General features: G+C 40.6%; 1 protein-coding gene across 1 annotated transcript in view; it reads left to right on the top strand.

Moving 5' to 3' along the window:
- The first annotated feature begins 11,648 nt into the window (after positions 1-11,648).
- LOC145400372 (dynein axonemal heavy chain 2-like) overlaps positions 11,649-27,224 on the top strand; it is a 38,544-nt gene continuing 22,968 nt past the window's right edge. Inside the window, exons 1-5 of the mRNA XM_080272878.1 lie at positions 11,649-11,821; positions 17,651-17,816; positions 18,677-18,823; positions 21,057-21,271; positions 24,617-24,734. Of these exons, the coding sequence (XP_080129004.1) occupies positions 11,649-11,821; positions 17,651-17,816; positions 18,677-18,823; positions 21,057-21,271; positions 24,617-24,734 (819 nt within the window). The remainder of the gene's footprint in view (positions 11,822-17,650; positions 17,817-18,676; positions 18,824-21,056; positions 21,272-24,616; positions 24,735-27,224) is intronic.

Below are 27,224 nucleotides of genomic sequence, written 5' to 3'. Positions count from 1 at the left end.
ATGATTAGGTGGGTGTGCAGTGCATCCCTGAGTGAGAGGCCTGGGGTCGAGGGGGCTAGGTTTACGATGGAAGAGTTGAGAGGTAGGATGGGACTGGAGTGTATTGGTCTTGTGATGAGGAGAGGTAGATTGAGGTGGTTTGGGTATGTGAGGAGGATGGGGGATGATAATTTGGTGCAGAAAGTGAGAATTGTTAACATTAGGGGTAGGGTTGTGAGAGATAGACTAAAAAAAGACCTGGGATGTCATTAAGATGACCTCAGGGATAAGGAACTGAATAGGGAGACTGCTAGAGATTGAACAGCATTGTGAGCCGCCATTAAGTGACCAAGGCCGATGCATGCAAGCATGTTGGATTCTTCAGAAATGAAACGAAACAATGGAATTGTGATGTAAATGAAGTAAAAATTTCACATGCAGAGCCACTTCATCCCAACCATGATATCATATTTACACCTACTGAATCTGACTTATTTCATCCCCAGCCTTCAAATGTTTACTCTGGCTGTTGGCATCAAAATCAAAATGAATAGGTACGGTTATTGAGGAATAAAATTCAAATGTTTATGGAATTATTTGTTTTTTTTCTTTGAAAATTCTATGCATACAGAACTAATATGAAAAGGAAAGCAAAGCAAACCATTTAAAACATTCCACACCATTGAATACACTGCATCTACTTGCCCCACTGTCTGGCTGTTGTAGCTGCCTCTGCAGTAATGTGAGTCTAGAGTATGTTTTCTAGAGCGTAAAGTGGTTGGAAGAGAGCATCTGAGAGGAGTATAAAGTGTAGCATATCTGCATGTATATTTGAGTGGACTATTGGTAATGGTGAAAGGACCTGTCTGTCTGTCATTTTTCCATCTATAACTCAGAAGAGGAAAGTCAGAAACATGGAACTTTACATACATAATACATGGGTTCCATGATTGTTTGCATTGACACTCAAATGTGCCACTGTATGGACTGCTGTACAGTAGTTGCCACCAAAATTATCAGGTACAACTGGATCTACTGATGAACATACAGTTGGTGATTTTGTTATAATATAGCTTCTTAATACACATCTGTGTTTGTACAGATGTCTGCAGTTCTTTAGTACAAATCAGTGCATAGATATGTATATAACTGTCTTGATCACAGATGCTGATAGTCAAGTTAATACAGTACATACTTAACTCAAACAAAGCTAATTAATTTTGTTAGTATCAAAGAAGGGAACGGATTAAAAAAAAGAAAAAAAAAAATCCATGATCCAAAAGTCCCAAACCATATAATTCTGTTTATATGTATTAAAATAATGTAACAACCCAGTTTGCCACATTCAGGCTCATATATTACAGACGTTATTGGATCGTAAACAAGAAAAAAAATTTAATGCATTATTTTTTATATACATCCAGGGAGCACATGGCCGGGTGAAGGAGACATGTGAACAGTTGGCTCACCTGGAGGCACCACTGGACCGACTGTACACTGATTCAGTGGCAATGCTAACTGACCATATGTATGATGTGTTAGCACTGCTCAGGATTATATGGACACACTCACATCATTACCATCGCCCGTAAGTCTCTCGCACTCCTTACTGTTTCAGTTAAAACATTTCTGTTATATGTGCTTGAGTATAGTACATATGATAAGTAACAAATTTTTTGTCCCACTGACTGTATTGAACACTGTATAGTATTGTATATGGTAACAGTGTAATAGTAGTAGAGCAACCCTGGTCTGTCTGGCCAAGCAGACCCATCAACTGCAAGCAAGCAGTTGCCCCTGCAGGGCCATCCCATGCATTGAACTGACATTTCCTTGCAGTAGACAGCATGAGGCATGGTGAAAAATGTGAAGGTTTGGTTTCTGGGTGGTCAGTGCACTTGCATCTCTTACCTAGTTAACAGGGTCACAATAATAGATTCCACATCAACCCATTTTATGGTTAGATGGTTACCACAGAGCATTGTAGATGGTTTCTAGGGTTTCAGGAAACCTTGAGGCTTGTCACTTAGTATAGAGTTACCTAAGGAAGAAGTGAACAGCATTACATCAGGTGAGTGGATGATGGTTGCCACCACATACTGCTAATGGTTTATGGTATACTTCATAACTGTGACTGAAAATTTAAGAAGTATTTTGGGGCTTGTAAGTTGTTTTTGCTCTACTTTTGTTTTTTTTCATCTTGCAGCCAGGTATTGCAGGCTCATGATATTCAAAAAACTTTTTTTCTTCTAAATCATTACCTTACACGTTCCCCTTTCCCCAGCTTACCATGCCATCCAGGCTTAGTAATGAATCTCTTAGACCTATTCACTCTTATAGATTTGACACTGAAATACCAAGAATCACCCACCTCCATGAACAACAGTCACTGCAATAGATATACAGTACTTGTGCCTAAAACTTTCAGCTATGAATTATAACAAATTCTGTATAACTGACAAGGAATTTTAGTAATTTTCATCTTAGGTCAGCTAGTGCAAATTCTGGACTAGGAACAAACTTCACCTAACAGTATTCTGTTGTAGCCACTGGTGTTGTAAAGTGATAGTTGTTGAAAGAAAATTAGCTCTCAGTATGATTTGCTAGTGAATGGAGAGACTGGAATGGGTGAGAGAGGGAAATGTGTAATAGAAAGGGAGAATAGAGTTTCACAGGTAAGGAAGGTGACTGTTAATAAACAGAGGTCTGAATGTGGAAGCTGCAAGGGGATTGCATGAAAATTTGTTACTGCCCATAATGAGGTATGGATGTGAGACTTTGGCATGAGAACAAAAAGTCATGAGTAAGAGCAGTGAAATTAAGATTATTGAGAAGTGTGTGTGGTGGGCATAGAGTGGATACAATAAGAAATAATGGGATTGATGAAAGATGTGCATAATGAACACTTTTGGTAATAGAGCTGAGGAGAGTGTACTTACTCTACAGTAAATTGAATGGTCATATGGAGAAATACCTGTATGTCTAAACAGAGTATTGGTAGTAGTTACCATCCCTGACTCATATTTATGTGAATCCAGTGTTCTGCAGGTTGAGGCTGCAATTTTCTTGCATTCAACCATACTCCTTTTGGGGGACAGGGAGGAAGTTGAAGGATGTTTGTATAACCGGGCAGAAGACTTACACAGTTGCATTGTTGCCACCACGTGAAGTGTCCTCCGCCAGCAACAAATAGGGTGTTGAAAAAGGTGTGTGTGAGTGAGTTTGAAGGTGGGAAGAGGCATGGCAGACCAAGAAGAGAATGGATGAATATGGTTCATGAGTGTATAAGGAAGCAAGGTATGAAGTCAGTGAGTCTCGGGAACTGACAAGCCATCAAGTTGGTTGGAGAAGCACATGGCAAGGGTTTGGTACCCTTTCTTAAATATATTCAACAAATTGACTCTAAAAAGGGTTTGGTACCCCTTCTTAACTATATTTAACAAATTGACCCTACCTCACAGTAATGTGAATCACATAGGTAAAGCAAAATACCATAATGTTTATGCTGACAGAGATAGGATTCTGGGGGTAAGAATGATGTGTGAATGTATGTCTGATCCTTCTCACTGAGCATGCTGTTGATTGTTCTCCTTTTGTGTTTTCTCTTGTGTTCTGTACCCTGCTTCACCTCATCCTGAGGTGGGAGGAAGAGGTCATGATGATAATGACTGGAGTCATCCCCAGCTTAGCTTTCTCTTCCTCGAATTCTGCTCATCTTGTTTTTGTACAACCATCTTTCTCTCTCAGCTCCCATATTTTAACCACATTTAAATCACAGGTCAGGAAAGTCTGTCATCAGCAATATCTGTTTTACTGCAGATATTTGATCTGCACATCTCTTGCAACAGTGGAGTCTACCCTGTTCATCATTATCAGACATAATAATATCTGCCATACCTTGCAGAGGCCACAGCTATCCAAATTTATAGACACAAGATGATGATTTACATTTTATGATGATGATGATTTTGTTAACTTGAAGCAGTTCAGTAGATATGGGGGACCTGTATGCCTTTATTTACCCAACACATTATAACATTGGATGATCAAAATAGTATTACATACATACATGCATCATCCAATCCTGCGTTGCCCCATGAGGAGAGTAGGTACCCGGTGCTAGGCAAGTTGGTCCTGTTATTTAAGATGAGAGTGACCAGCCTCATTCATCCCTGAGTGGCATTACGTGAGCAATAAACCCCAACCATCCCTTGGATATAAACCTACATAGGCTCAGTCTGATTGGAGTGCCCTAATTACCCATTAAACCACCAGGCACAATTAGTTAGTTATATGGCTACCACCCAGCAGAGTAAATGGTTTCTTGGTGTACAGGAAACCATTTGGCGTGGCACTCAGTGCAGAGTCACCCGTAGACAGTAGGAAGAGGAAAGAATGAAGGGAAGAAAGCCGGAAGAGGAAGGAAGGAAGAGAGGCAAGGGTAGTAACCCGAGAGCAGCACTGCATCAAGCGAGTGGATGGTGAGCGCCCCCACCTACCACCAGGAGAGTATTGACCATTTCAATCTTGTGAATAATGTACAGTATTACTCTACTTTTTTCTTGGTATGACTGGATTATTTTCCTCAACTTTGGATTGCTGTGTGGCAGTGAAGAGGCTAATGAAGACTGAATGTATTTTCCCAAATTTAAAGAGTGACCCCAGAGCTGAACAAAACTGCGTGGTTGTAGCAAGAATAAAATGCAAAATAGATCATCAGGTTACAAGATTTAACCTCATCAGTCCTAGCGATGTCTTTTTTTTGTTTATTTTTCCATCTCTTGATGATTTTATTCAGCTGAAGATCGAACTGAGAGAGTGAGAAACAGCCTTGGTAAACCTTCTCAGTGCAAGAGTACTTTCCTAAGTTTAATTAAATCATCCTGCGTGTCAAGTGGGGTTGGTGGAGGATTAGTGCCCCTCCCTGTAAAACAATTAACTCTAAGCCCTTGGCCACCCCGTTTGGGATACATGGCGTCTGGCAATGAATGATGATGAATGATCTGGTAGCAGTGTAAATTAATGAAAAAGACTGTCACCTGGCTTTAATTAGTTAAGATTTATGAAGCACAATTCAACCTGTTTAGATATTAATTTGCTGCTTATTGAAGGAAATGATAAATTGATGATGATGATGGTGATGATGACGATAATGATGGTGGTGGTGATGATGATGATGATTATTATGTAGGGAGGTGATGGGTGAGCTGTGTGTACGAGTCTCGTGGGAGGTGACACGGGCATGCCAGGTTCATCTCCCACTTGATGCACTCTTCTCTCCTGCCACTACACAGTCTGACCTCAAATCTGGGGAAAGGAAGGATTCCCTTGCCCTTGTGGAAAGTGCCATAAAGTGCTGCAAGGAGTGGAGAGCTTGCTATATGGAAGTAAGTTGTCTGAACTCTACAATGTAAATTTTGTTTTCCTACTTTCTCATGGACTTTTGATTAAAATATTCATTGACATTGGTCGATATAGGTTTCGTTGTCTTGTATGTCATATTGTGTGTGAATCACTTGCTTTTTCATAATCACCTTACTAATATGTCTTTTTCTTTTTTTTTTCAACACTTTGCAGTTAACTTTTAATTATCCAGCATATAATGACCAAGGAGGTGACGGAAATTGACAAACTGACAGATATCTCTCTAAAAGGGGTTTAACCCCTCTATAAAACCCTATACCTGTATTGTATTATTGTTCAAACATAGATTCTCTATCTATCTATTCATCTGCCTACAGCAAATATCATTAAATACTGTATAAACATGATAAAATCTCATTGGAATATACTGTACACACAATGTACATCCAACCCCAAGAGGCAGAGTTAGGCAGGATGAAGTAGGTTATCAAGCCATGCAGAAAGGGGATAGGTAGACCTAACCAAGCATGAGGAGAAATAGAGACAGGTGAAGCATGAGTGACGGAAGACATTAGGAGGAATTAACTCACCAGAGAGTAGTAGGAGAATTTCTTGATAAATCCTGTGCGGTTAGTGGCAGGACATGCATGAGCACAGGGATTACGACAAAGGTGAGCAACTCCATCAAAAACAGAGCTACATCTTGACAGTATGGTTGCCATGTGGTGTGCTGGCAAGAGAGTGGCAGCCTTGGAGGAGGGGAGGGGACCGATATGTTGTCAAGCATTTTGAGGCAAGATACACAAGAGGAAAAATGGTATAAAATGTATTGAATAGGGGGGATATGCATATAATATTTTATATTGAACTTGAGAAAAAACAAAAGGTAGAGACATACAGGTAACAAAATTAAAATAAATATTGTACAGTAAGGCCATCTGCAGTGAGATGAGCTCCAGGATTAGAGAGATCACCAAATTTGGCAGCATCAGAAGCAGTGTTCTGGTGGTGAGACTTACAGTGCTGATTTCAGTCTTCCAGCATACAGGACTGTACTGTTTATTAAGTATTGTACATGAAACTATCTGTCTATTGCCAGACGCCTTAATCCCATAAGGGGTGACCACAAACAAATTGCCTTCATGCTGCCCTGTCCCCCACCATTTCACTGTCCAGCTTCCAGCTCACACCCCCCTCTCTCATATACCTCTCCACGCCAACCCTCCATCTCATCCTTGGTTTCCCTCTCCCTCTCCACCCTTCCACCTCATTCACATACACTCTCCTCGTCAGTCACCCGCTCTCCATCCTCTCCACATAGCCAAACCGCCTCAGCATATTTCTCCTAACACATTCTACCACATCCACATCCACACCACAACGCTTCTTCACTTCCTCATTTGTTAGTCTGTCTCTCAATGTAACTCCACATGCTCCTCTCAAATAACTCATTTCCACTGCTCTCACTCTTAACTTGTGTCCCTCCAACAAGGTCATAGCTTCACTTCCATATACAGTATTAGAGTTGGTATCACAATTCTGTACTGTCATACAGCATCTTTTTAACTTCCATGCTCATTTTCCTATTCCTTATCACTGCTTTCAAAGAACCAGCAACCTTTCTTCCTCGTTGTACCCTTTCAAGTGCCTCACCCTCTAAACTTCCATCCTTATACATCACATTACTCAGGTCCTTAAACACACTCACATTTTCCATTTCCACCTCGTCCAACCTCACTGTACATTCAGTGACTTCATTATTCTCGAAGACCATAACTTGACTCTTCCCTACATTCACCTGTAGATTCTGTTTCGTACACTTTCTCCCAAATTCATTCACCAAGCCTTGCAGCTGCACTTTGTCTTCACTTAACAACACAGTAACATCTGCAAACTACAGCACAGGGAGTTTCCAAACATTGCCCTCTCTGATTAGGGCCACGTGAACATCCACTGCCCTACCTTGTATCTCTTTTATAACCCCATCCATAAACAGATTTAATAACCATGGAGATATGACGCATCCCTGGTTCAGTTCGACCTTCAGACAGAAAAATTCACTCAGTTCACTGTCCACATGCACCGCAGCCTTAGCACCCTCATACATACTCTTCACGATCTTCAACAACCTCCCATTTACTCCATATATTCATAATACTTTCCACATTCCTTGTCTTGCCACCCTGTCATATGCATTCTCCAAATCCATAAAGGCTGCATACAACTTCTACCCCTTCACTAGAAACTTTTCCACTTAAGACCTAAGAATGAATATCAGATCTACACAACCTCTTCCCTTCCTAAAACCTCCCTGTTCTTCTCCAACTGATTCCTCTGTTATTTCCCTAACTCATTCAATAAGTAGCTTGATGTATACTTTTTTTATTGCACTAAGAAGACACATGCCCTCATGATTACCACACACTTTTTTTGTTTTTCCCCATTTCCTTTGCACAGGGGAATAATTATACCTGTCCTCCAATTCTCCAGAACTCTGCTTTCCTTCCAGGTCAAACTGTACATCTTCCACACCCATTCTAATACTGTCTCTCCCCCATGCTTCAGCATTTCACCACACGCTTTGTCAATTCCTGGGGCTTTCCCCATTTTGACTTTCTTCATTGCTTCCACAACTTTCATCCTACTAATTTCTTTCTCTCGTCTCACATCCCTCCATCTCCAAGCTATTCCCCAGCCACTTATACTCGCAGAACTTTCATTCCCTATGTTCAACAATTCCTTAAAGTGTTCTCACCATCTGCTCACTTTTTCTCCCTTTTCCACAAGCAGTCTACCATTTTTATCTTTCACTCCCCGACTACCATCTTTATCACCCTGTTTAGGTTTCTTTACCTCATGCCTAAACATTTTCTTACATTCCCTCCACTTTATGCTCTAATTCCTTCCAAATTCCTCATCCACTTTCTTCTGACTCTCTCATATTAATCTTTTCACCTCTCTTTTCCTCTCTACATATAACTCTCTCTTCTGTCTGTCAATTTCTTCCATGAAACAATGAAGTAAAGGAAAGAGCCATAAATGTAAGAATTAAAAAAAAAAAATAAGCTATCAGTTGTGAGGCAGACTTCCAAGTTAAGAGTAAAGCTGCCAGGAAGTTGTGTTTGGGTGATGAGACAAATTGCACAGATTTCGATTTTTGGGCTTCCTAAGGAGTTTTATTAAATTCAGCCATTTGCTGTAATAAGTACTGACATATACAGTACCCTCACGTCCAACACGGTAATATTGTCATGCACGGGTCCCGTGTTGGACCAAAAACATGTTGGACAAACAACAGAGCTTATGGGGAAAAAATGAATTATGTCAGCAACCCTAGGAAAAGTCACCCTAAATACCAACCATATACCCATACATATATTGGTACTGCTGTACAGTAATTATAATAAATGGTACTGTACCATGAACGATAACTAACCTTTTAGGCCCGCCTCCATAAGCCTTCACTGCCTCCAGGATCTCGTCTTGGTTTTTTATTATGGTCCTCACGCTGGCTTCATTCACGTCGTAGGCCTTGGCAATGTCCATATTCCACTCCCCTTTCTTCTTCCTCTCGATGATTTCTAGCTTGGTGGCCTGACGGAGGTGCCACCGCATCTTGGGATTCTCAGAAGGCTTCCTAGGCATCATGGGCAGGGTAAAATGCAGTAGCAAGGGCAGAAAATGCAGTGAGAAAAAAGCACCGTCCAATGCAAATTATGCGGCTGAGTGGCGCTGTGGCGGGAGAAATTTAAACAAAACATCACGTGACAGCAGAAGCATTTTTAATTGGGCGACATCACGATCACGTCATGATAGCGGGCAGGGGAGGCTACTTGATCAGAAGTTTTGATTTGCTGTCAGCATCACTGGAAAGTCCAGTATGACCGTGTTGGACCAGGGGTGATCGTGCTAGAGGCGAACTCTGTGGATTTCGCCCACTTCTTGGAACTCTGTCCGTGTTATGCTAACGCACCTGTGTTACAGTAATTAAATCGTATTAAATCATACTAATTTTTTGCTCTCCTTGCTGGACAGACGCGTGTTGGACGCGAGGGTACTGTACTGGATAATGTGCCAGCGGATAATTGAGAGTTTACTGTATTATATTCAACTCAGAAGAGATGCTGGTAGATACAGTTTTCATTGACTTACCTGATATTTTCTCTATGAATCACTTGCCCATTTTTTACCACCTCACTACTGTACTGTGATTTTTTTTCTCTGTATTATTTTCAACTTAGAAGAGACTTTTGACAGTGATGGAGTTGATGACAATGGTTTATAACTTCTTTACTTTATGAAATCGTACATGAACTGAATAAAGCTGGCCATCTAGAGTTGATCAGAATGAAATGAAATTTGAAATCATGCTAATGAGATGGTTGCATAAAGAAAATGTCACAGATTTTATGTTTTAATGTTTATGAGAGAGAGAGAGAAAGACAGACAAAGACAGAGAGAGAAACATAAAGGCTGTGACCTTTTCTCTGTGCAACCCTTTCACTGACATCGTCATCATCATCATCGTCATAGTCATCATCATCATCATCATCATCCAGTCCTGTGTTGCCCCATGAGGAGTGTAGGGGCCCAGGGCTAGGCAAGCTGGCCCTGACATTTAAGATGTGAGTGACCAGCCTCATTCATCCTTGAGTGGCATTACATAAGCAATCAATCCCAATGACCCCTTGGATATGAACCTGCACAAGCTCAATCCAACCGGAACACCTTAATTGCTCACTAAACCACCAGGCACCATAATTTGGTTATATGATTATCACCTAGCTTAGTGAATGGTTTCCTGATGTACAGGAAACCATTTGGCTTGTCACTCAGTGTAGAGTTATCCATAGACAGTAGGATGGGGAAAGAAAGAAGGAAAGAAAGAAATGATTTCATATTTAATTCTATTCTGCTAACTCCAGATTACCCATCAGTTCTGGCAGGGAATCAGATTAAGATGATGATAATCCTGATGATGATGATAGTGGTGGTGGTGGTGGTGGTGGCGGTGGCGGTGATGCTAAACAGTGATCATATTCACACATGATTCACTTGATTCTTTCTTGGCCAGCTGGCATCACACTTCAGAGAGGAGGACATGCCAGAGGTGTGGCTGCCTGATACCCCTGCTATTTTCCTCCCTGTAGAACTCTTTGTTAGTCGCTGTGAGGATCTCAAGTACATTGGACTCAGCAAGGCTCAGCTCACAAGGTAATGAAGAACAGTAACCTTTTGTCCTGTGCTGGAAGAAGATGCCTTCAAGTAGTGGCACTAACTTAACTGGGTGGCTCCATTACTTGGTTTTAGAAACTTCCCTCAATTCCCTACTTATCCCCTGAAATGAGGTTGGTGGACTGCTGGAGAAGGTCAAAATTAGCCTGTGTTCCACCCAATTCATGTCCAAATGAGCCTGGAGACCCAGTAGTAACAGCATCAACCCACTGACTATGAAGTACCTTCTTGTCATTTTTTTTGGGTTAATGTTAGGCAATTTAGTATGCCCAAGAGAAACTTATATCACCAAAAAATGTAAAAAAAAATAAATGGTTACAATTAACATCTTAGTTGGCAACAGAGAACATGGTATTTTATTCCAGCTCGTGATGGACAATATTATTCACCTCCTCATAATTTGCCATAAAGAATTAATGGTCAGGCAGGTGCATGAGAGGTTCCTGGGGAAGAAGAGAGACATATATATCTAGTATTTGTGGGCTGACAGAAATCAAGTTTGATAAGCTGCTTACAAAGATCAAATGGTAAGCTGATAGAAAACTGAAGGCAGAGGAGCAGCTGGTACATGTGGAATTGATAATGTACTGTATCATAATAATATATCATGGCAGTGTGCAACAGTGGTTAGTGTAGAGAGTGTAGAGTTTAGTTAAAGGCTGTTTGTATCAGGTGTCTGTCTTCCTTATTGATCTGGTGATCATGTTCTAGAAGTACCTTTTTGGGGTCCGTCAATCCATGTTGCCCTTATAGTTGCTGTATGCAAATGATTTTGCACTGATGACAGATATTGACTAGGGGGCATGAGAAATGAAAAATTCTTTTTGCAAGAAGATTGGTACTGTGCTAGAAGAGTTTTGAAAGCAGTGAAAGCAGAAGCATTTGTTAAGCAGATTTCCCTTTACTTTGCACAGATTAAACTGGACAAGCTCTGTGACAGTCCTGTATAAACATGTTCAGTACTGTATTTATGTTTGTGTGTGTGGTTTCAGTATGATTTCATATCAAGAAAAATGTCAATTTTACAGTTCCTACTGCTGTTTTATTTCTACAGGCAGAGTGAGAATGGAATGTTGTCAGTGAAAGGATGTGGTGCTGGAGATGGAGGGGCAGAGGGAGAGCTGCTTGAGGAGGAACTGGCTCAGGTGGACCGAGTGTTGACGGCTGCACTAAAAGCTGTTGCAAGGAAGAGTCACCTTGTGTTCAACCTGACATCCAAAGAGTGGCTGAAGCACTTTGATAGGTCAGGAAGGATTGTTGTGTTTTGCTATATTAACCAGGATTTTAACACTACACAAAAAAAACATAAAATACAGTAGAACCTCATTTTAGGAGTAGACTGTAGCACCAGTCGAGCAGGGCAGTACTCCCAAGGTGGATGGAAAGCTGATGACAGGGAGAGCTGGAGCTCCCATTTCATCAGCCCTCAGGACTAGTTCTTGACCATCCCCCTTTGCTGAACTTCTTCAGTGTTTCAGTAACACAGAGAGTAGGCCATCATGCTCTCCAATACAAGTTTCTCTATCATACTAAACTACTTTCACAGTACACACTACACTTCCTTTTCAAAATTAAATAAAAGGAAAATGGCACAAAACAACAATCCCTTGGAGTCCCCAGGGGGAGGGTACCATAAATGCCCCTACCATCCGCCCCTCTCCCGGTAACGACACTCTGACTCACTTCTTCATTTCTGCAACATTCACAGCCTTTCCTCTAACTTTCTTTCTGTTGAAAACCACCTCTCCTCTGCTAAACCTCACCTTCTCTTTCTGACTGAGACTCAGCTGTCTGAGGCAACTGACAGCAAACCCTTTTCTGTATCCTCTTACTTTCTCTATACTCATTTCAAAGCCAAAGGTGGATGCTGCGTATATATATGCGACGACCTGTCTTGCTCTCGTGTTCCTGAACTTGATTCTTCTGAACTCGCTACACTCTGGCTTCAACCCTCCTGTCATTCTCTGACTAAATATATCTGCGCTGTTTACTTATCTCCTAATTCTACTGACCATCAAAAATTCTTCGACTATCTTACTTCTATGATGGAACACATTCTATTCATTTCTCCTTTCTCTGAAATCTCCATTCCAGAAGATTTCAGTGTTCACCACCACCTTTGGCTCTCCTTTCCTATCATTGATCCACCTGGTGAACAAGCCTTCATCTTTTTCATCCTTAACTCTTTAACCACGGGTGTCATCCCAGAATGACATTGCAAAAACTGGACCTAACCGCTGGTGTCATTCTCGAATGTTTGTGAATATTTTGAATACCGCGCGTTTTTTCCGTGCGCCCTGGAATTTATTTGATTCACACTAGAAAAGTAATACTATATGTGATCCAAAGTTCACAGTAATAAGTACAAATTACAAAATTTGCGGAGTACATATTATGGTATTTTTTTTTTTAAGTAGTAGAAGAAAATGAAATTTTTAAAAGATAGAGTTATACTTAGATTAGGTAAGTTTACCCTTAAACTTTCAGCTTCTTCCCACTTGACCTTGAAAAAGTAAAGATTCTAACTTCTCTTCATTTACCACTTGGAATGTAATCACTCATTATAAACTAGTATACAGGAATGATTCTGTATTGAACAAAGGCTTTTTCCCCACATAGTTACTGTTCATTTAATTTCTCTGGTTGATCACTTGTCAGTTTATGCTAAGGCTACTTCAGGCAACCTCTTATGTGTATATGAGGAATAGACATGTGAGTACTAACCTTTTTAAGAGGGAAAAACCTACAGATCCTTGGGAACTGTGAGTGTGAGAGGGGATCCTGCCCTGCTCTGCTCCGTGTCATGTTATGAACAAAGGCAAGGGGAACCCGCTACAGGGATGAGTTGAGGGAAAATTTCATTTACCAGCTTTTTCCTTAGCTAATTTGGCAGTATGAATTTAATGGATGGAGTAGTTAGTGAGTGGGGTGTGCCTGCAGATTTGGATGAGAATGGCAGTTCATTGGTGGACATTTATGCCAGGAGGGAGTTGGTGATATCCAATACCCTCTTCAGGCACAAAATGATCCATAGGTATACGTGGAAGGTGGTGAAAAGGTTGAGTGGTGAACTGAATGAACGAAAGACTATGATTGATTATGTGTGTGTGTGTGGATGAAAGGATGAGAAGGTATGTAATGGATGCAAGAATATATAGAGGTTGGGAGAGTGGACTTTCTGACCACCACTTAATGGTGGTCAGAATCAAGGTCCAAAGGAAACGGAGAAATAGAAAAAGGGAAGGACAGGAGGAAGTAGTTCAAGCAAGGAGAGTGGAAGGGTTGCAAGAGAATGGAAAAAAGACAGAATATAAGAGGGAAGTGGAGGAGTGATTGGGTAAAAATGGATTGGAGCAGATGGAGGACGTGGAAGGTGTGCGCAAGATATTCATAGAAGAAATCTGTGCAGCATGTAAGATGGTGTGTGGGTTGAAGAGAAGATGAAAGGGGGTGCAAGGGACAGCATGGTGGAATGAAGAGGTGAGAGAGGCTGTGGCACAAAAGAAGAAAGCATATAGTGAGTGGATGAGAAACGGGTGTGGAAGAAGTTGAGAGACAGAAGAGAGAGTTATGTAGAGAGGAAGAGGTGAAAAGATTAGTAAGAGAGTAAGAAGAGAGTGGATGAGGAGTTTTGAAGGAATTTGAGTGTAAAGAGGAGGGAATGTAAGAAAATGTTCTGGAAAGAGGTAGAGTTAGACAGTGTGCCAAAGAAGTTAGCTGGGGAGTGAAAAATGAAAATGGTAGATTACTAGTAGAGAAGGGAGAAAAAGTGAGCAGATGGAGAGAACACTTTAAAGAATTTCTGAACATAGAGAATGAAAGTAATGCAAGCTTAAGTGGCTGGGGAATGGCTGGGAGATGAAAGGATGTGAGAAGAGGGGAAGAAATCATTAGGGTGGAAGTTGTGGAGGCACTGAAGAAAGTCAAAATGGGGAAAGCCCCAGGAATTGATGGAGTGTGTGGTGAAATGCTCAAGCATGGGGGTGAGATAGTAGTAGAATCGAAGATGTACAGATTAGCCTGGGAGAAAGGTAGAGTCCCGGAGGATTGGAAGTCAGGTATAATTATTTTCCTGTACAAAGGAAAAAGGGAAAAAGAAGTATGTGGTAATCATAGGGGCATTTGTCATCTTAGTGTAATAGGAAAAGTATATGGTAGGATACTTACTGACAGAGTTAGGGAATAACAGAGGAATTAGTTGGAGAAGAACAGGGAGGTTTTAGGAAGGGAAGAGGTTGTGTAGATCAGATAATCATTCTTAGATCTTTAGTGGAAAAGTTTCTCGAGAAGGGAAAGACATTGTATACAGCCTTCATGGATTTGGAGAAAGCATATGACAGAGTGGACAGACAAGGAATGTGGAAAGTATTAAGAATGTATGGAGTAGATGGGAAGTTGTTGAATGCTGTGAAGAGTATGTATGTTGGTGCTAAGGCTGCAGTGCTTGTGAATAGTGAACTGATTGAATTCTTCTATTTGAAGATTGGCTTGAAACAGGGATATGTCATATCTTCATGGTTGTTCAGTCTGTATATGCATGGGGTTATAAAAGAGATACAAGGTAGGGCAGTGGATGTTGGAGTGGCCCTAGTGAGAGAGGGCAATGTTTGGAAACTCCCTGTACTGTTGTTTGCAGATGATACTGTGTTGTTTAATGAAGACAAAGGGGAGCTGCAAGACTTGGCGGGTGAGTTTGGGAGAGTGTGTAAGAAACGAAATTTAAAGGTGAATGTAGGGAAGAGTAAAGTTATGATCTTCAAGGGAAGTGAAGTCAGTGAATGTACAGTGAGGTTGGATGAGGAGGAAATGGAAAATGTGAGTGTGTTTAAGTACTTGGGTAGTGTGATGAGTAAGGATGGAAGTTTAGAGGGTGAAGTGCATGGAAGGGTACAACAAGGAATAAAGATTGCTGTTTCCTTGAAAGCAATGATAAGAAACAGGGAAGTGAGCATGGAAGTGAAAAAGTTACTACATGACAGTATTGTGATGCCAACTCTAATGTATGGAAGTGAAGCTTGGACCTTGTTGGAGCGACAGAACTCAAGAGTGAGAGCAGTGGAAATGAGTTATTTGAGAGGAGCATGTGGAGTCACATGGAGGGACAGACTGACAAATGAGGAAGTGAAGGAGCATTGTGGTGTGGATGTAAATGTGGTAGGAAGCGTTAGGAGAAACACATTTAGGTGGTTTGGCCATGTGGAGAGGATAGAGAGCGGGAGACTGACGAGGTGAGTGTATGTGAGTGAGGTGGAGGTGGGGAGAGGGAGGGGGAGACCAAGGATGAGATGGAGGGACGGAGTGGAGAGGTACAGTATATGAGAGAGGGGGATGTGAGCTGGGAGCAGGACAGTGAAATGATGGGGGACAGGGCGACATGGAGGCAATTTGTTTGTGGCCACCCTTTACGGGTTAAGGCATCTGACAATAGATAGATAGATAGATAGAATTTAATATGAGAGGAAGGGTTATCGAATACGATTGTTATATTGCACTCCTCAGTTTTTAATAATTCAGTTTTACTGGATTTTAAGGAATTGAAGGGAAAGTGGAACGTTACATCACATGGGAGGAACAGTGCTGTCAGGTTCACGGGTATTTGAGTTAAGGATGGTGGGCAGTTTGAATCCCCTGTCATGCCCATTACATTTGTGGAACCATAATATTAAAGTAAGTATAAGTATTGTTATGCCTGTTTTAGGTGACAAGTGAGTGAAGGGAAAAGTCTTACTCAGAACTTATAAATGACCTCTACAGATTACTGGCACCATTACAGTCTTACACCCAAAGATGTTCACTTTGCCTGTATACATCATCATCTATTATATTATTATTATGGTACTGGACATTATGTACATTGATAATTTTTCTGATTACCAGTGTCACTACATTTGTTCTGACATGTGTATAGTCCACTGCTAGTGCTCAGAATTGTTAATTAAACAATAATCAGATTATGTTTTGATCATAAATAGTACTATGTTGTGGAGACCATATAGCATTTCCTCAGTTTCTTCTTTCTTCCAAGCACTTGTCAAATGGGTGCCATTTTGCTTTTTGATCAGTTGGCACACTTGTTCATTGAATGAGTAAAACATATACATATATATATATATATATATATATATATTTTTTTTTTTCCAATAGGCATGCCCATATACAGTAAATGCTGTATATGACTTGTGACGGTACATATTTTCAAAGTTTATCATCTTTTGCACAGAGGTCTTTTGAGTGTTATTTTTAATTATTTTTTTTTTTTAAATTGTAAGATTATCCTGCAGTCCTTTGGGAATGTTATCAGGCTTTATTTTTCTTTTATCAGTACAGTATATATGTAAACATCGGTGAGGTGATACTATCTATATATATGCCTTTATCAACATTTCTCTTTCATGATGTGCTGTATATCAGTGGCAGTATCCAGAAAATTTCATGTGTAGTTGTATATAATATTGAATTTAACACTTCTAGCTTCATTCATGGAAGCGAGGCATGGACATTGCAAGAGGGGAACAAGTCAAGAGTGAGAGCAGTGGAAATGAGTTACTTGAGAGGAGCGTGTGAAGTGACATGGAGGGACAGGTTGACGAATGAAGAAGTGAAGGAACGTTGTGGGGTGGATGTGGATGTGGTTGAAAAGATTAGGAGAAATACACTGAGGTGGTTTGGACATGTGGAGAGAATGGAGACTGAAAGACTGACTAAGAGGGTGTATGTAGGTGAGGTGGAGGGAGGGAGAGGGAGGGGTAGACCGAGGATGAGGTGGAGGGATGGAGTTGAGAGGTATATGAGGGAGGGGGGGGTGAGTTGGGGGGAGGGGAGTCAAATGGTGGGTGACAGAGTGACTTGGAGGCGTTTTGTCTGCGGCCACCCTTTGCGGGATTAGGGCGTCGGGCTATAGATAGATAGATAGATAGCTTCATTCATAAAGCTGCAAGGCACCTTAACAACAAAATAGAATGAGTACTAAGTTAAAAAATACAATCCAACAATATTAACTTTGATAATTTAATGTCTTGTAGACTTGTTTAATATAAAAGTAGGTTAAGACATTTCATAAATTCATCCCCAGGTTTCGTGAGAGTATGGAAGAAGTGGAGCGTCGGTATCAGTGTGTGATGGTGGCAGCAATGCAGACGGTGGAAGCTGTGGCTCATGGCCTGAAAGTTCTAGATACCTTCAAGCCACTTGCTGCCAGGAAGTCACTCTTCTCTGTCTTCTATGTCATGATTGACCATGTCAGTACTGAGTGGCTGCAAACTAGGATCTGTAAAAAGTGGACTGCTGTCGTCATCATCATCCTATATGCCTCACGGTCCTCCAGGAATTCATCATCAAGGGATGACCATAGAACAATGTCCTTGCTGTCATTTCTTTACGTTCATTTTAAGTCACTAATTATCTCCATCTTTTTGTCACTGGCAAACAGTGAGCTCACTAAGTTCAAAGAATCATAACTTTATATGTTTACATTTTGGAATATGTATTGGATACTGTCCAGGTGTATCTTTAACCCTTGCTGAGCTGCTTACCTCACATGAGGCACAGTGATGGTCTGTACAGGCCAAGCTGCAAACCTCATATGAGGTACTGGTACAGTTTACATTGGTTATAAAACAATGACTCAGGGGAGGTAAATTATATTGCCTGTACAAGGAATCAGCACAGCAGGGGTTAATAGAGATTATAGGCCAGTTAAATAGTGAAATTATGAGCATAATGCTGCCTTAGGATTAGACAGGAAAAATTATTTATGACCCCAGACAACTAGCTTAACCTTTTCCATTTTCCCTGACTGATCCTTGAATTGAGTAAATTCATATTTCTATACAGTAATTATCATAATCTTTTACATTTTTATGTTGTTGTTTGTTACAGCACTTACTCTGTACACAATTCTATTCAGTATAAAGAGAGCTATATGATGAGTTAGTGTTTTTCTTTAGGTACCGAAAAGCATACAGTAGTCTGATATACAATATCAGTGCAAGAATCTATATGTCTATCCATCTGTCTATCTACCTATCTGTAGCCAGACACCATAATCCCATAAGAGGTGGCAAGAATGATTTTAGTTAATTTTCTCACTGTCTAACAGATTCTCAACCTCTTTGAACGGGATTTTGAGGAGGTAGAGAAGGAATATGTGTTCCGGTCTATGAAGGTGGGAGGAGAAGGGTTCTACTACTCAAAAATGGCTAGGTGGGCCACTGATACACGCAAGAAGCTGGAGCACGAAGTTAATGTGAGTCACTACACAAAGCATTAGTAGAAAAATTATGTGTAGTATATTTTTTTGCTGATATACTGTACTTATCATGCAGGTTGATCAGCTTTGTTGATATATTTAAAATTGATTTTTAAATTTATTCTTTATTTTTATTTTCAGTGTTCTTTTTTCATACAATTGTAAAAACATTAGGAACCCTGTGGAGAGGTATATACAGTATTATTATGACGCAATGTAAAGTCTTGATATGTGTGAGGGGTGAGATCTGAAATTTAGTACTGTTTAGAGTGGGTGAAAATGGTTGTTTTTGAGAGAGAGCATGATTCATAGTGTGATATGCTGGTGAATGGAGGGAAACTTGACTTGGTGGAGATTTTAAGTGCCTCAGAACAGTATTAGAAAGAGATGTAAATATATAAGTGGGGAGCAGAGTGACTCTTGGAAGAAAAGTGGGTGGTACTATAAAGGCTTTAATATAAACACGAGTGAATACAGAAATTACAAGGACTGCACTGAGTTGTGTTTATGCTCACCTTATCATATGAGTATGAGACTTTTGTCTGGTACTGGTATGTGTTTGAACTGCAAGAAGTAGTATGCCCTTTCTTATGTTCTTACATTTTCAGACTCTGTTGAAACTCCCTCCATGACATTTACAGACTCTTATCATTCACAAACATAGCCACTCCAGCATGACTTTCCACATGCACTCCACACCCACCACTCCACACTTACATTTGCATGTGAAACACTGGGTGGGGATGGGTCACCTTTCTCCAGTGACAGAAAGTGAAATTCCTTGTCCCTACATACAGATAAGTTCCCCTTCACGACTCATAAAACATAGCTTGAACACGTATAGTAGAGCTTTCCACATATGTCAGAAGTGTGCAGGTCTGTTACTAGAGTACATTACATACCTATCACATACAGTTAACCATCAGCTTTTGCATTTTTTGCATACACTTTTTCTTGTTCAGTCAGCAAAAACATTACCTGTTCACTCTGTATGCAGTACTGTCACTGAGTAAGGTGGTTGAAGTCCTCCTTAGATGATGACTCAGATGACTTTGAGGGGTTCCAGGCTGCCTTCTAGCACTGTTACAGAGGAGTTTGTAGCCACCCATAGCCTCAGCTCCTCTTTAATGTCACTGTCTTATGTCTATTTTACTTCTGCATAGTAGGCTGTGTCATTAGAAAGCATATTAGTAGGCAAATTGGGGTTAGATACAGTTTTTAGTGGGAAAAGAGCAGACAGGTTACAGATGTGAGTAATGCATTAACCTTATAATAATGGATTGGAGGGGCCTGCTTATGTGGTTTCTGTGAACATCTGGGACTTAGTTAACACATTAACAAAATAAATTGAGGGTCAGATATTTACAGCTTTATTCACATCTGCCACTGACACATACTTTGACACCACATTGCTTCTTTATACAGCGCCAGACTCAGTCATGTTTACCATAGCTTTATTGTCTTCGTTTACAGTAATCATCAGCATCGTCTATAGCACTTTTCTCCCTCCTGGTAACCCCCAAACAGGGAATGGCTGTGAAAGACCTTCTTCCATGCTACTGAATCCTCAAATGTCAATAGCCTTTTCATAAACCCTTATGTTTTTTTCCATCTTTATCCTTTTTTGTACCTCTGCTTCTTACCATTTTCTTTATCCTTTATGTTCATTCCTACATTGATGCACCTCTTTTCAACATGGTTCCCTATTTTGAGAGCCTTATATTAGTTTTTCTACTGAGTTTTTCATTTATGTTCTTCTTATTTATCTTTACTAATATTTTTACATATATGTTTCGCTTAGTATTGTACTGTATATTGTACACTGTTTTCTTAATTTAAAATTAAGAGATTCATTTAGGTTTTATACTAACATTCATGAATGTTAGAGTTACTTTCTTAAATTTACTTAATTACTGTACCAAGATTTTAGCTGTACAGTATCTAGAAATGTAGTTTGGTATAATATTTCCATGTTATTATTGAGACATGTTGGTTTCTTGGTGTATTATAAACCCTGTTATTTCTAGCGGTTGACATAGATAATGCAGATTAATGAACGTAATAAATAAGTTTCTAAGGCTGCAGTATGTTACAAGTTAAGATTGCAAGAAATCATAGGTGATGAGAATTCATCATGAATTTTATGTTGATAAACTTTAAGTGTAGATTTAATGCACATAAAAAGGTTTATAGAATGGCAGATATTCTTGCTGACCATGTATGCACACAGCTGTTGCGCAACCACTCATGGCTGCCCTACTACCCGAGGCTGGACAGTGTATATGAACGATGGGGTCGGACGATGGGGCTGCTGCGGGGTGTTGTTGCCAACATGCACGCTGCCTGGATTGCTGCCCTTGAGTCAAATCCTACCAGGCGTCTCCATGAAGCTGTTTTTAGATGGCAGCCAGGCCCGGTGCAGAGTCTTCGTGACAATTTTGACATGTAAGTAGGAGTTAGTTCACTCTCATCTTAAATGTCGGGACCAACTGCCTAGCCCGGGGCTCCTACGCTCCTCATGGGGCAGTGTAGGATTGGATGATGGATGGATGGAAGTAGGAGTTACTTGCAGCTAGTGTAACAGTACTTTAAAATATAGAACATTCATGTATTTTGTACTACAGTATATTATAAATGCTTTCAAAATTCATGCATTCCAACATTCTTTCTTTGGCACCACTTAAAATATAATTTCAGATTAGTAAGCAATTGTTTGGCATCTGTAGAAAGTAGACAGCAACTGACCAGGAGCATAATTCTGTCTGTCTGTCTGTTTATCTAACTATGACCAGAAGCCATAAACTTGTAAGGGCTGGCCGTTTGTCCTCAAGTTAGTTGTTTTACAGGGAGGGGCACCAACCCTCCACCGTCCCATTTATTGACATGTAGGGAACATGTATCATTTGGTTATATGGTTACCATTGGGCATTGTAAATAGTTTGCTGGCTTACAGGAAACTATTAGACTTGTCAGTCAGTGCAGAACCACCTGAATAGGTATAATATATATACTAATACAGTACTGTACATTGATAAACATGTTTTTTATTTCCGTTATTGTGGTAAACATGGCTGGAGTGGTCAGGCAGTCCGAACTGCTTCTGGCTTTATCGGACCTTTTCCCGATATACAGTAAAACCTTGATATAACAGACTTCATTAGACCGGAATTCGCTTTTATCGGACTCAAGGAGCAACTGGATTACATTCCTATACCTGTATATCAGGAAAAGTCCGATAAAGCCAGAAGCAGTCCGGACTGCCTGACCACTTCTGCTATGTTTACCACAATAAGGTCAATAGCCACATCATAGTGCTCCTATCACAATCACGCTATGCTGGCTCGTTGGTGAGTTACTGTATTTAAAATGTTTGGCTTCTTTTTGGATAGACCTTGTTTTAGTTGAAAACAAGCAGAATAGCAAATTCACCAATCAGTAATGTGTTGTAACTTGTTTGCAAAAGTATTGATAACCTTCAGACATTTAGAGTTTGGAGGAGACATAAGTATATAGGGAAAAAGCTTTTGGACCAGATAATTAAGGTAATGGAAAGAGTCCTGGAAGGTATGATAAGGGAAAGAGTTAAATACTGATGACATGCAGTTTGGGTTTATGCCAGGCAAAGGAGCCACTGATGCAGTATTCTTTTGCTTGACAGCTTCAGGAAAAATATATAGCATGGAAGAAAGATTTATATTTTATTTTTGTTGATTTGGAGAAGGCTTATGACAGAGTGCCTAGGGACATAGTGAAGTGGGCAATGAGAAACTTTGGGATAGAGCAACGGTTGGTTAGAGTTGTTATGGCACTGTATGAGTGTGTTCACACCCAGGTACAAGTGAATGGAGGTTTGAGTGATGGATTTTCTGTGAAAATTGATGTACATCAGGAGTTAGTTTTAAGTCCCTCACTGTTTATCATGGTGCTTGAAGCTCTTTTGCATGACTTCAGAACTAGACTTCCATGGAAAGTGTTATGTGCTGATGACTTGGTATTGATCGCAGAGAATGAGAAGGTAGCAGAGGAGAGATTTTGGAAATGGTGAGATGGAATGGGACACAAGGGTTTGAGAATAAATGTAGATAAAACAAAGTGATGAAATCTAGGGCAGGTGGTGGTACTGTCAAAGCAGGCGTGTGACCATATGCAGTTTGCCTCAAGTGTGTAGGAATTGCTTCATTTTGTACAGTGTTTATGATAAGCAGGTACATAAGAGATGAAGTGGTATTTGAGGTAAGCTACAAAATAATTTTGATTTTGAGTGTGTGGTAAAAGGGAGAGTATACAGAAGCTGAGAGGCAGAAAAGGATTAATTTTGCTGGAAATTCCCTCTGAGTGTGTAGAGGAGATTTGTTATTTGGGAGACATGGAATTTTTGTGGAGATGGGGCTGAAGCTATATCAATAGCTAGGATAAGGAGTGGTTAGAAGAAGTTTAGAAAGTTGACCCTGCTGACATTGAGAGCTCTCCCTTAGCACCAAATGGTCCTTGAATGCCGCATGTGTTAGGAATGTACAGCTCAGACATACAGAGATATGAATGAATAGGTCGATGTGTAGTGCAGCCATAAATGACAGTCCCAGGGGGATTAGAATTGCAAATGAAGAGTCGAGAGAATGGATGAGACTTGAATGTATTAGTGTTGTGATGAGAAGGGAGAGAGTGAGATGGTTTTGACATATGGAGAGGATGGAGGAGGATGGTTGGGTGCAGAGAGTGAGAGACATGGATGCTTAGGGTAAAGCTGCTAGAGTTAGACTGAAAAAAGACTTGGAACAAGGCCATACCCTGCAGAGTGCTACTCATGGTTAAGGGACTGAGTAGAGAGGCTGCTAGAGATCGAATAGCATGGAGAGCTACCTTTAGGTAACCAAGGCTGATGCATGCAAGTATGTTAGACCCTTTATAAATGAAGCAAGGAAGGCAACATCACTCTTAGAAGAAAAGGGAATCTTCAGTCACAAAAGGTTTTTGATGATGGAAGGCACAGTCTTCTTTCTGCTGAGTCACCATTCTGCTGCAGTAAGTGAAAGAAAAGGAACCTTGGCCTCAAAGCTAGCTGAAAATGAAAAGTCAAACTGCTTTAAAATCAGATCGGCTGTCACAATGGTTAGTGTTGTGATAGAGTGTAGGCTCCCACAGGTACTGATTTTTGTTTTTTTTTATAAACTCAGTCATAAATGCCTGAAACATGCTTTCATTGAGCTGTCTAGTTAACCCCCAGGCTGTTATCAGATTTTATGAATATGATACCAAAAAAAAAAAAAAAAAAAAAAAAAAAAAAAAACAGCTGATTAAGTTATGGGAAATTCAGTATGCTGCATTTTTCAGACCTCTCCCAACTCCTGCAGCTCATGGGTCCTCTTCTAAGCAGAATAAAACCATCTGGCGTTATCAGAATAAAAAATAATGTGTATCCTTGGGCTGAAAGTATTAAATGTAAGTAAAGTATAAAAACCCCTTGCAGCACTGACAAGGAGACTACACGTGGTGGTGCTGTTCAACTTGGGTGGAGCAGCCTAATGGTGTCCAGCTGGGAGCCAAACCTCCTCATACAGTATTTTCCTTCACTCCACCATGGGAAGGACCTTGATCCAACCCTGATGGGGTGCTGCCTAGCACAAGAGGACACTAGTTCCCTACATAGTGTATGTATAGTACTGTACGTAATTTCCTTGTTGGATGGCCTCAGAGAAGCACTTCTGTACCTGTGGTCAACAGATCTGCTGAGCCAGACAAACAGAGATTCAGTAACAACATCAATTTCCTTTGTGTTGGGTTTGTTTGCAGGCAGCTGCACAAGAACCTGGAGGAGGCAGCAGCATGGAAGGCCATGGGCTTTGAAATTCCTGAAAGTCTCATGCCCATTTTTGCTGAAAATGACACCTACCAGGAACTTAGAAACCAGGTTAGTTCACATGATAAAAATAAAAACATAAATTTTTGCTCAGTACATATGCAAGGCATCCAACAGTATAATGAGCTTTATTCCAATGTCCTGAAGTTGAAGTATTAGCACTAAGTTTTGAGAAACATCTTAGCTATGGCATCAGCCCCACCTTCTCTATCTATCTATCTATTGCCAGATGCCTTAATCCCGTTTGGGGTGGCCACAAACAAATCGCCTCCAAGTCGCCCTGTCCCCCGCCATTTCACTGCCCTGCTCCCAACTCACACCCCCCTCTCTCATATACCTCTCCACCCCATCCCTCCATCTCATCCTCGGCCTCCCCCCTCCACCTCACTCACATACACTCTCTTCGTCAGTCTTTCACCCTCCATCCTCTCCACATGGCCAAACCACCTCAGTGTGTTCCTCATAACGCTTCCTATCACATCCACATCCACACCACAACGCTCCTTTATATCCTCATTCGTCAGCCTGTCCCACCTTCTAAATAAAATAATAAGTATATGTGCATTTTTTTCATGTGCATTCAGAGAAAGCATGGAAACTGTATACCCAGTCCTGTGATATGCATACCAATTTGAAAGAATTACAAAATAATATTATTGTATCATAAAGCAACTGGTATCGTAATGTAAAAACATTATCTCAGTGGTGGCATGTGTGAAGAAGTGGTATCCCAGGATTCATTCAGTGCGTCATAGTTGTAGTAATAGTAGTAGTATGGTAGCAGTAGGAGTAGTAGCAACAGCACCAGTAATAGTAGTAGTACTAGTAGTAGTAGTAGTAGTAGTTGTTGTGGCAATAGTAGTTGTAGCAGCACCAGTAGTAGTAGTAGTAGCAGTAGTAGTAGTGGAAATGGGAGAGGGTGGGGCTGAAGTGATAAATATGAAATTAGAAACTGGAGAGAATGGCAAGAGAGATATGGCAGTAGTATATGTTCCCTCTAAGACAAGAGCATGGAATGACGATGAATATCAGGAGATGTTTTCAGACATGGTCAGTTATCTACAGAAAGTGATTGAGAAAAGCAACAATATAATTTCATTCATTCATTCATTGCAGGGTGGCCAAGGGCTCAGAGTTAATTGTTTTACAGGGAGGGGCACTAATCCTCCACCAACCCCACTCGACACGTAGGGAGACATATAATTGTAATGGGTGATTTTAAATGTGAAGAGGTGAACTGGGAGGAATGGGACTCAGGAGTCAGTGAAGATTCGTGGGGCACTATCGTTTTTGTTTTTGTTTTTAAAGGCTCCAACATGCTTGCATGTGTCGGCCTTGGTCACCTAATGGTGGCTCTCCACGCTGCACGATCCATTGCAGCCTCCCTGTTCAGTCCCTTAACCCTAAGGTCACACTTAATGACCTTGTCCCATGTCTTTCTCGGTCTACCCCTCATAACCTCACCCCCAATATTAACACTTCTCACCTTCGTCACCCAATTATCATCCCCCATCCTCTCCACATGTCGAAACCACCTCAATCTACCTCTCCTCATCACAACACCAATACACTCCAGTCCCATCCTACCTCTCAACTCTTCCATTGTAAACCCAGCCCCTCCAGGCCTTGGACGCAGGGACGCACTGCACATCCACCTAATCATTGTCATTTCTGTACGTCTGAGCCGGCGAATGTCTTCCTCCTTCACTGCCCAGGTCTCACTGCCATACAGCATTACACTCCTAACACATGCTGCATACAAAGACCCCTTAGCACGAAGGGAGAGCCCTCTCAATATTGTTAAATATAGCAATGAATTAAATAGTTAAATATAGCAATGAATAATGTAATGATACAGTGGGTCAATAAAGAGACACAATTCCGAGGTGATGAGACACCAGCAAGATTAGATTTACTGGTAACCAAAGAACCTGACGTAATTGAATCTTTGAAATATCTGTGTCCTATAGGAAAAAATGATCATATGGTCTTTGAGTTCTAGGTGATAATAGGGAACGTGGTGCCAAGAGACGAGCTTTATAGGCAGGGAAGATACAACTTTGGGAAAGCAAACTTTACAGGATTGAGAAAATTTTTTGAAAATGAGGATTGGAGAAAATTCAGAGAAACAAGAGAGATACAGAGGAAGTGGGATATCTTTCTAGACCTCTGTAATTCAGGAGTAGAAAAATATGTGCCAAGAGTAAGTGGAAAAGAAAACAGGAAAAAGAAGTGGTTTAATAAAAGGTGTATGATAGCAAAAAAAGAGAGGGGCATGGCATGGAACAAGTGGAGAAAGAGAGGTAATAACATAACAAAGGAAGAATATAAAAGAATTAGAAATGAATTTGGAAGGAACTTGAATGTAACGTGGAGAGACTAGAAGAAAATGTTCTGGAAATAGGTGAAGAGAGTAAGACAGGGTGGAAATGAAGTTAGCGGGGGAGTGAAAGATAAAAATGATAGATTACTAGTGGAGAAGGGAGAAAAAGTGAGCAGATGGAGAGAACACTTCAAGGAATTGTTGAACAGAGAGGATGG

The sequence above is a fragment of the Coenobita brevimanus genome, chromosome 52 (genome assembly GCF_032717465.1).
Source record: "Coenobita brevimanus isolate Jiangsu-jjx chromosome 52, ASM3271746v2, whole genome shotgun sequence".
Lineage (NCBI taxonomy): Eukaryota > Metazoa > Arthropoda > Malacostraca > Decapoda > Coenobitidae > Coenobita > Coenobita brevimanus.
Note: the sequence above shows the minus strand (reverse complement) of the source record. Positions and strands in the feature narration are given on the sequence as shown.